This window comes from Argopecten irradians, chromosome 15 (assembly GCF_041381155.1).
Source record: "Argopecten irradians isolate NY chromosome 15, Ai_NY, whole genome shotgun sequence".
Lineage (NCBI taxonomy): Eukaryota > Metazoa > Mollusca > Bivalvia > Pectinida > Pectinidae > Argopecten > Argopecten irradians.
In genome coordinates, this window is record NC_091148.1 from 12150821 (window position 1) to 12162189 (window position 11369).

An 11369-nucleotide genomic window follows, 5' to 3' on the forward strand; every position below is an offset into this window, starting at 1 on the left:
AAATGTATAATGTTGGATATTTATGGATTGTCCATTAAGAACCATTTTCTTTATAAATGACTGGGTAATGGGAATTTTCATATCTGTCAATTATTTAGCACTTATAAGTCATTCTTCTTCCTCCGAGAATAACATAAAGTGAAAGGCACGTGTGAAACAAATCTTAATTAACAACGAAATAAGACAAGATGACTTAGAACAGTTCTCGTTAAAGGTCGAGTTGGGCTGTCAATAGGATATAAATATTTGCCTCATCAGTCATCGGATAAGGAGCTTCAGTGATTGTATAATTGACGCGCGACCTCTAACAAACAGGAAATAGAGATGTTTACAAGTGGTGTCAGCGGGTTTCACCATTCAATGGGGCGATGGTCGAGTACTCGAGAACTGGATACTTTAGGCTATGATTAACAACCAGACACGATTTGCACAACGTGCTATAGTTGTTATAGAGATGTATTGTCAGTAGTACAATCTCTTATGAAAGATGTTTTGATTATTTAAGATATATATTATAATGCTAGTGATACTTAAATTGTTCACGTAAGGTTCAATATATAGAATATATTGACTTGGTTGTTTCAATTTTTCGAAACATCGAGTCGATTTTCATTTTGTGACGTTATTACCCAAAGATTGAGTTCTCCAGTGGGACGTCTTATGGCTATCGTTAATCTTGAATTTAACATATAATACGATAATTATTTTAACATTAGGAACAACATACCTAGACGTTATTACCCAAAAATTGAGTTTTTCAGGGTGACGCGTTATGGCTATCGTTAATCCTGTATTTAACATTATGATAAGATAATTATTTTGACATTTTTAAAAGGAACTACATATCTAATATAAAATTAAGAACATTCGATTCGGTACATTATTGATAAGTATAAAGTTGTATGGATGATATTGATGAATATATGTAATGTCGAATTATCCTATCCGAAAGATGCTTACCATATGATTCTAATAGGATATTATTGTGTTATTCTATTTTATGGTTTGTTTGTTTGTTTAATTAATCAACGTCCTATTAACAGCTATGGTCATGTAAGGACGGCCTCCCATGTATGCGATGTGTTGCGTGTATGTTGTGCGAGGTGAGTGTTTTGGGAGACTGCGGTATATTCATGTTTCTTCTTGTATAGTGGAACTTTGGCCCTTTTAAATGTGCTATATCACTGAAGCATGCCGCCGAAGACCATATATACTATATATGAATTAATTTACGTTGCTTTTAGTAGTACAGTCGCAATCAGAACTTCACTCTATGTAGACCATCATGCCATGGACTTTCTTCGGGACACAATTAATTTTTTGAAATATTTTGGTCTTGAAGTAAAATAAAAAGCGCAAAGTTTCCAGTTTCCATTGTTACTAAAGAAAAGAACTAATTGGTCTGCTCCTGCTTTTGATAGAGGAAAAATAACATTCGTCAGTGATGGAGTATCTTAACTATTGTAAGTTAATTTTGTGCGTTTTTATCATGATCACGTTTCCATTCACATGAGTTTCTTACCTCTATTCACTTTCAGCTATTTCAAAGTAAGTTCGTCGACCTTTATAATTAGTTTTCAATCACTAAGTCCGTTTCAGTTTGTTTTAAGTTGAATTATATGTATCCCCTATAACAGATGTTACGTTTTCTTGGATTATAGCCCGATAATATAGTTTCCTTTTTACCCTTGTTGAGACAAATGGGTGTTTGTGACAAAATAATTGTAGAGTCGGTAGCTTGGTTGATTATTTAACGTGGCAGTAATAGTCAAGGTCATTTTAAGACGACATCAGATATATAAATGTGTTGCGAGTGTAAAGGATTATTTGATTAGCAACCAAGACTGGGTTCTGTCCCCAGGCCGAGACACACCATAGTATATAAAACTGTCAGTTTCTGTTCCTGCTTAGAGCTCAATATCCAACGAATAGACCGCGAAAGATTAAACCTCACAAAAATAGCCTGCTACTGCATCATGGTTGCAAAATTCAAATTCCTATACGTATTCAGTGGATAACACAAGGAAATTGCATAGATGTCAATTCTCATCATTAGATCTTAATTGTAGTTGGAAAATACAAAATAAAATATCCTGGAACCTCATGGATGTATATATGTTATGTTTGTGCTCAAGTAAACTGCTACTTTTAATATTCCTACTTTCGCGTGCGAATTGGCGATATGAGTTCAAGAGAAACATAACTGTGCTGTAGAAAGTGTCAAATCAAGTTGTCCAGTTGTGCGTCAACCGGGAGCTCAGATTGGAAATGGCAAAGACCATCAGGCAACACAATGTTAAGTGTGTAGTACTTCATACTAACATACATACTGACATTTCATTTATACACAATGGTACAAAATAAAGTCTAGAGTCTAGAGGGCATCAAATTATATCGGTCAATAATAGACGTTATGATCGACATTCCCGTCACACAAAAGCAATATCATCGTAACAAAAGAAATATATTTGTTATTAGAAACGCCAATTAAAAATGTTAAAAAAATTACTGCTTTATAAGTTGAAGAAAACGATTATTATTTTTCTGATTTCATACTTAATCTGACATTCTGATTGGCTCATTCTTCTTTTCTTCTTTTTCGTTTTGAAGAAAAAAAATCCGAGAATGTGTCACAATAGGGACATCGACTTTACGTATTGATTTGGAAAATTATTCCACTGATAAAAGTACGTTTAAACGTGTTTAATTTTAAGAAATAGTCTAACAAAATAATTGTTACCAACAATGTCGCTAATTTTTCTAATTTCATCGGAGTATGGAATACATATTGTTTGCAACTATTTGTGAAATTCGCTACCCACAAAAGTTTGCAAACAAAACTTTTCATATAGAGATTGAACAGTGTTTTGATAAACACTCTTCAATCTTTATATTTACATAAATAAGTCTACTTTTACGTCAAATTTAAAACGGTGATGGTTGCGTAGTTGGGTAACTACGGTAGTCAGGATGACCGAAGATATAGTTCCGATTGTTGAATGTTATAGCTACAGTTTGATTTGAAATAGCACAATGACACCTTTAAATTATTTTTAAATTACATTTTTTTTCAATTTGATAATGTATCAATAATGTTCATGTCGAATAAAAATTGAGATAACCGAGGCGGAACGATTACCGGTATCTTATCGTTGTAAGGGTAGTGATGCGGTCCGAAGTGGCGCGAACCGCCATATTTGATTTTCAACCGAGGAAAGTACATATGTAACTGTGAAATAGCCTGTTGATCAAATGGTATGGCTGTTGAGCTGCTGAATGTTTCTAAGGTATGTATCGGTCTACGTACGCGATATAGACTAAAATCTTCATAGTCACTACTTTTATTTTATTGTACGGATGATAGACAAGTGTTTGCATGGTGTCTGACTGACTGACGTAACTATGGAATTCTTCGAACATTCCTGAGGAAAGCCCCCAGTTGTATCCTCGACCTGCAATTATTTTTGTTGTTTATTACCGATATCACAAATCCAAATATGTTAACATTGCATAAGTTGGGATGAACTTCCGGTTATGATGTCATCAAGATGGCCGCCATCTCGAATTTCACTAAAAATTGAAAAATAGTCATAAACATTAACATTATTTTAATCCAGTATGATATTGTCTGTGCCGCCTAATGTATGAAGTCTTGAGACAAAGACCGAAATCGTTTTTTAGTTTATTATAATTCAAAGCAAATCTGTCATCTGTGAAAAGGTAAAATGTAAATTAAGTAATTAAAGTTTATTTAGATTATCATATGACGCAAAATCATACCGAAACGTGTATTAGAAGTAGTCCGATCCTACTCTGGGTTTGTACTCATACGTCGTTGCGTTTACGCTAATTTGAACTCCCCTCCCGTTGACTATATAGGGGCATATGTAAATATACCCCGACGAAGTTAAAAAAGTGACATCAATGTATAATTTAATTGTAGATAAACGCCTATTTTAGCAGCTTCTCCATAATCATTTTTATAGTGCTATATCACTGATGCATGCAGCTGAAAACATCAAGCAACACACACCATTCAGGTCACATTATACTGACAACTGGCGAACTAATCACCAGTCGTTCCACTCCCTTTATGCTGAGCGGTAAGCAGGAACAGAAAATATCATTTATAGGCAATAGAAAGTCTCGGCCAGGGGAGAGTCCCAAGGGAGACCCGAGGAAGACAAGATAACAATTCATATTTATTGAGAGCAATTCCTACTGCTTTTACCTGTTGCAAATCACGTTTGCACAAACATTTGATCGCGCCTAAGAAGAAAGTATGTGTTTCCCTTAATTTGAAATTGTAAAATCAATTATTAGATGACACATGAATGTGAATAAATATATATGCATTCATCACAAAAAAGTGCATAAACGTTCGTTTAAGAATTCGATAGAATCTTTCATATTTTTTTTCTGATTACTGACTCAGTCGTAAACTGTTTTCCTCCGATTCGATAAGATGCCAATAAACAGCGTTATGGTAATTACTAAAACAATACGCCTTTTAATCTATTTTTAGTAACAGACTGTGGGTGTCAAACAACATTGAACAACATTCATCTATTCGTTCTCAAGGTATCGTCTGGAAACCATAATTTGCTAAAAGCAATTTATGTTTAGCGTCAATTGTCTTTTTAATTGACAATTTTACCCAGACAATCATACCAAGCGATGATACCTAATACATTATCATTGTATGAAAACATCCATCTGTGTTCATTTTCATCCGTAGTGGACACAATATCTGTAATGCCTGGCAATTATTAGGACTTAAGGGTTACGTTCAATTAATTTGCTGCAACTAGACACTTGATTGAAGACGAAACAGTTTTAAAAAGCAATTAGAATTATTTTTGTGTAAGTAGACATTTCGCCCAAAAAACACAACAAAGCTAATCGTAAATGTTTACTGGGACGAAATGGCAATATCAATTAATGTAGCAATGTATAAAAATGCATTTTATTTGAAGTGCAAGTGGTATAAAGATAAATCGAACACTCTATCGAACGGAGTGGTTATAAATATATGTATTATTGTGATTTTGGCATTAACCGTATGAATTTAAGTGTAGCAGTTAAAATTAAATACACAAATTCATCACTGCGAAACCTATCCAAATCAGATATGTGCTTAACTTTAATTTTGCAAATATGTGTACGTATGCAGAACTTCAGATAACATACAACCGGTAATTTTCGCAAGGATAATATTTCAATGATTTCGCATTAAAAATTGAAATGTGTGATAGCATACGAATCGGTGGGAATTACATATACACTCAAAAGTTAAATCTTTATTCTTTAAAGATGCTCCACCGCGACAAAGTATTTTTTCACTATCAAAAAACAGACGATTTAGTATTTTTCTTCAGTTACAAAATACTTACTTTACACCATTACCGCCATTGAAAAGTTTAAGCTTCTAATTTTACTTCAAGTTAAAAATATGAAAAAAATTAATTGCATCCCGAAAAAATCCGTGTCATTATATCCTATATGGAATAAAGTACTGATTGCGCATGCACAAAGGCAAAATAAATTATTTTATATTTTTTTTTGTGTTAATTAGACATATATTTACACGAGTAAACACCAATTATTGTTCAAATGATAATATCATTTATGCTATGTCGGCGGTGAGCATCTTTAAAATATAATGTTCTAGCTTTAGGTCCATATCGCGAAATTTTGGCCCGCGAAAATCACCGGTTATACTGTTTGTTTGTTTGATTCAATTAACGCCCTATTAACAGCTAGGGCCATGTAATGACGGCCTGCCATGTATGCTGTGGATTGCTTGTATGTAGTGTGAGGTGCGTGTTTTGGGAGACTGCGATATATTCGTGTTATGTCTTCTTGTATAGTGGAACTATTGTCCTTTTTATAGTGCTATATCACTGAAGCATGCCGCCGAAGACACCAAGCAACATACCCCTCGAGGTCACATTATACTGACAACGGCGAACCAGTCGTCTCACTTCCGGTTTGCTGAGCGCTAAGCAGAAGCAGAAACTATCACTTTTATAGACTTTGGTATGTCTCGGCTATGGGACAGAACCCAGAGCCTTCCTCACATGGGCGAACGCTCAACTCAAGGCCAAAAATGAGGCGGTGCCAAGGGAGGCATTAGGAAAGATAAAGTCAGTTAGGAAGAAAAGAAAAGATAAGATCCTAAATTTAGTTGCCTATCATGATCATGCAATAGGGGCAGCAGGTACAATTCTAACGCCCTACCTGCAGGACCAACCCAATTTTGGTGTATATTAAAATTACTCCACCGCTGACAAATACTATTTTTTCACTATCAAAAACAGACGATTTAGTATTTTTCTTCAGTTACAAAATTTACGTACTTTACACCATTTACACCATTAAAAAGTTTGAGCTTCTAATTTTACTTCAAGGTAAAAATATGAAAAATAATTAATTGCATCCGAAAAAATTCCGTGGCACTATATCCTATTTAGAATGAAGTACTGATTGCGCATGCACCAAAGCAAAATAAATTATTTTATATTAGTTTTTATGTTAATTAGACAGATACATACACGATTACACACCAATTATTGTTCAAATGATGAATATCATTTATGCTCTGTCGGCGATGGAGCATCTTTAAGCAAAATGCTTCGTGACCTCGATCTTTAGGCGAGATCGTGTTTTCCCTTCAAAGTATTTAGCTAAGACCTATCACGGAATTAATAGGATTTGCGTCGAAATAAACAAATAAAGAAATAATAAAAATTAAACCCAAAGTTAGACGTGCCCGGCATTGAATATCTGAAAATCAATCAAGAAGCTTTAAATTTAATTATAGTTTGAAAACTGACTTAGAATTAAATTAACCCTTCATTTCTAACATCAGATACTACATTGAATAGGTAGAACGACAGAAATGTTGCAACGAACATTTCACACGTGCAATTCAAATTGAGATATAATTACCTTATTAAATTAAATACGACAATGACGCACAGCAGGTGTCAGTTTTGATAAGGCGAAATGCTAGGCTACCGCTTAGGCGATATCATGTCAATAGTATTCCCGGGATGAAACTCAATTCAGTATGCTAAATATTCAATGCAATGCCATAACATAATGATGTTATCCTAATTACACGCAGAGGAAAACGTGTTGCGATATTACACGTGCAGTTCCACATGACGCTAATCAAAGAAATATCACTTGCTATCTTTGGTAATTGCTTTTGAATCACGTCTTGGCATATCTTGCCCCTATAACGAGCATTACTACATATAATACGTTGATAATTTACGATGAAATCAGAGTAAATTTGTCGGTGAAACCAAATATTTTTAATGTTCATACAAATTTGATTTTAATCAGTGAAATCTTTTCTGGGCAAATGCATAACACTAATGAAGGAAACCTTAAATGTGTTCTGTTTTAATAGGTTCGAATCAAGTGCCGACATGTTTTTTTTTACAATAATAATATTTTCTTGGTTTGTTTGAAAATAACGTCTTATCAACAGCCAGCCAGGATCATGTAAGGACGGCCTCCTATGTATACAGTATGTAGCTTGTGTGAAGTGCGTTTTTTGGGAGACTGTGGTAAGTTCATGTTTTGTCTTCTTGTAAAGTGGATCTGTTAACAAAGAATACTTTAATGACTCACGATGTAATAAAACAATGTAAATCAATTCATTGTGCGTGCGTTTTAATTTTGCAGATGATTAGAAACCACAAAAATTAATTGCGTCGTCGCAAATAACTCTTAGCACAGATGCCGTATTATAACAATATTTTGTAAAATTGCGAAATTAAATTGAAGTGAAAAATAGTATGGCCAGAAAACGCAAAATTAAGTCGCCGCAAAATCAAGGTGGTTGATTTTAATATATATACGTAATAAACTATAGTTATTTGTGGGAAAAATGTCTTTATTCAATTACATCGTATTGTTCATACAGCATATTATTAAATCAATGAAATCGCTTTAGGTCAAAGCAATGCTTGAGTTGAGCATACATTTTCTTACACTCGCGTCTGAAACGGTCGTCTAGAAAACAGTATACAAGTGGGTTGGTGGCATTACTCAGGAAGTAGCCCCTGATGAGGATAGCACTGAAAGATCCAATGGAGACGGAAATGTCCTCATAGGTGGGGCGGCTGATGCCCTGAATGATGATTAGGACAAGATGAGGCAAATACCCCGCGTAGGAAATCGCCGTCGCGACTAGAAACATAAAAGTAATTTGTTTACTCCGGTCGAAAATCTTCAATTTCTTCGCGGACATTTTGATAGCAGACACGGTTGACAATGACCGTGACAGCGACTTCCGGTTGTGATGGTCCCCGTAACTTGACTCCTCGTCGTGAATGTGTGCCGAATTGTCTTCCTTTTTCAGCGTTGTGGTGGCGCCCCCGTCTGAGCTAATCGGTCCACCTTTACATGAGGATAAGCTAGTGAGGCGTTGTTTGGGCAAAGTGGTTTGAGACGCACGTCGGAATTTCATCTGTCGGTAGAGAACTCTTCCTATAAATGTATACGTTACGACGCATACTATGAATATTATTGTACATAACAATAACAAAAATGAGGAATAAATCTTGAAGAAAGTTTTCTTGTAACTACTGTAAACTGTACAGTCCGACCCGACGAGTTCCGGGAAATTGTCAACAGGTTTTGAAGTTGGTCCGTAAACAATAAGTGCAGGGATAGATAGCGCAATGGAAACAATGACAGTTATCATGCAGGAGTATTTCGCTTCTTTCGCAGAGAGTTGTCTGCCCATTGGGACACATGCCTTCCTGTAACGTTCCACAGCAATTATCCCAAGCAGTAAACCTGAACACAAGACCACAAAGTGGTTCAGGAAGCGGAATATCTTACACGCACTTACGGAAGTAAATGTATAGCTGTGCCTGGCATCCATAATCTCGAAAGGAATGCTCAGTGAGCAGGCTATAAAGTCTACTGCTGCTAGCCATACTACAAAAATCTTGTGGTTTGATGTTTTGTAGCGATACAAATAAACCAGAAATGCATGTGCATTTCCAATAGCTCCAACAACACAAAGAAGCGTAAGATACACAACAACCGGAATGTACTTATCCAAAAACTTTTCTGATTCTAATTTATATAAATCCGGTATGACATCCGTAACATAACTACCGGAAGTCCAAGTAGTGGTGACGACATACTGATTAGTTGCGTTGGCACTTAAAACAGTTGAAGCTGTTTGGTCAAACGCAGTTGTCCATTGTTCTATATCCCCTTGGGTCGATATTTCGTCAAGCAGAAGCGACATATCTGGAAAGGGAAAACAATCACAATAAAAAAGTCCCGTGAGGGAAACTGAAATAGAAATAATTGATAGGATATACATGTACCATATTACACACTAAATTATGATTTAATGTGTCTCATCATCTGTAGTGTAATAGAAATCGTGTTATAGCTATTATTTGAAAAAACTGAAATAGAAATAATTGATAGGATATACATGTACCATATTACACATTAAATTATGATTTAATGTATCTCATCATCTGTAGTGTAATAGAAATCGTGTTATAGCTATTTATTTTCTGAACATGTTCCTGAACGCTTTATTTGTAATACAATACAATGTATTCGACAATTTGTGTGGCTACGAAACTCGGAAATTATCACTCAGGTATGGATTGTTTATGGAATTTGGCAATCAATTTCTTGGTATTTTGTTTTGGTTTTTCACAATTTTGGTGAAAAAGTGTGATCGTAACTTCCATGTCGTGTTTCACGTTTAAAGTGACTGTATTACTAAAATAACGGCATAAGTTCTAATATTGATTACAAGGAGACACAACAACACGGACATACTGCAGCCTCCCAAAATTCACACCAAACACAGCATACATCGGAGGCCATCCTTAAATGACACTGGCTGTTAATAGGACGTTTAATCAATCACTTATGAACGATCCATGTAAACTTGTTTCTTTTTTATTATTTTATTAGGTTTAACATCCTATTAACAGCCATGGCCATGTAAGGAAAGCATCCCATGTATGCGGGGTGTTTTGGATATGAAGTGTGAGGTGCGTGTTTTGGGAGACTGTGGTATGCTCGTGTTGTAACATCTTGTAATAGAGGAACTTTCCCCCTTTTTTATTCTGACTGAACTACTTTTTCTTACATTCATAGACTCTTCATATTGGAATAAATTTCGGCAGGGAACACTCGGACATCCTAATTAAGTGGGAAGGATCGTTGTAATACTCTTAACCACTTCGTTTTCGCAAAAGCTCGAACGCGAATTTAAATATTTCATGAACCATTATTTCAAACGTAACAGGAATGAATGGTTGTCAGTAAAAAGTCATTGAGAAGTCCTGCGAAAATCATGTATTTGCTTATGTATTGAAAACAAAGAAACAAAGACAAATAATTGTAGATGAGGAAGTAATATGATCTATGCTTTATTCTTACCTGTTCTTTTGCGAGGTCAATGCGGTTCCTTTAATTCTCACCGGTAGGTTTCCTTAATGCATAAATCGCTCATAAAATGTTGCAGATGACGACAAAAATATCCATTTATGTCAAGATTATGTGTGATTATGTCTCGTGTAACCAAAACATCTGTGGTCACAGGACTGACATTGTGCAACAGACAGACGCGTCACTCGGCCAAACAGTCCAAAGTGGTGTCGGTGTATCGGTCTTCAACATAGTACTATGCTCCTTACTTAACCCATGGGACACGTCTCCTCATAGCCGCATCAGATGATGATATTAATTGGGTTTAAGGACTTAAGATGTCAAGTGTTAAATCAAAACTGTCCCTAACCGGAAGTAGGCCATTTAGGCACTATCACTTGATAATACGATGTACGATGAACCACGCACTTGCCATGTGGAAAACACACACATACATTACAAAAGAAAAAGGAAAAAACTAATTCACAGAATTGAAGAAGTAAATTTATGAATAAAATATTAAAATAACGTAAATAACATGTAATGGAAACTCGTGTTTTATTGTCTGCTGTCTATTTATAAGATTGCAGCCCTTCGTGCTCGCCTGAGCACTTCTAAAGTAACACATAAATGGAAGTTTATATAAAAAATAAATCTTTAACATTCAATCATATATATATATACTGACAACTTCAGTTTGCGGCGGTCATTTTTGTACATTGACGCTGTGATGCTTTGAAGTAAGCTCCTTATATAATCGTTCGGTTCAAACGTTCTTGTGATCCGATAATCGTAATCTTTGTCCAACAGAAAGCTCAAGATATTTGGACCAGCTTAAGTGGCTGACCAAAAACAACGTCTGTAACGGAAATAAAATATATCCCTTATCAAATGTGTGTTTGGGGGCGAATATAATGTGTGAATAAATGAATAAAAAT

General features: G+C 35.2%; 1 protein-coding gene across 1 annotated transcript; it reads right to left on the reverse strand.

Moving 5' to 3' along the window:
• Positions 1-7888: 7888 nt before the first annotated feature.
• On the reverse strand, positions 7889-10730 carry LOC138309078 (cholecystokinin receptor type A-like). Its single transcript, XM_069250211.1, has 2 exons — positions 10444-10730; positions 7889-9282 (listed from the first exon to the last, which is right to left on the reverse strand). Exon 2 carries the CDS (start codon positions 9278-9280, stop codon positions 7952-7954), a length of 1329 nt encoding a protein of 442 aa, XP_069106312.1. The 5' UTR covers positions 9281-9282; positions 10444-10730; the 3' UTR covers positions 7889-7951.
• Positions 10731-11369: the final 639 nt, after the last annotated feature.

Excerpts from the sequence above, each read along its gene's own strand:
- LOC138309078 (XM_069250211.1), bottom strand. The coding sequence starts at position 9,280 with ATGTCGCTTCTGCTTGACGAAATATCGACCCAAGGGGATATAGAACAA.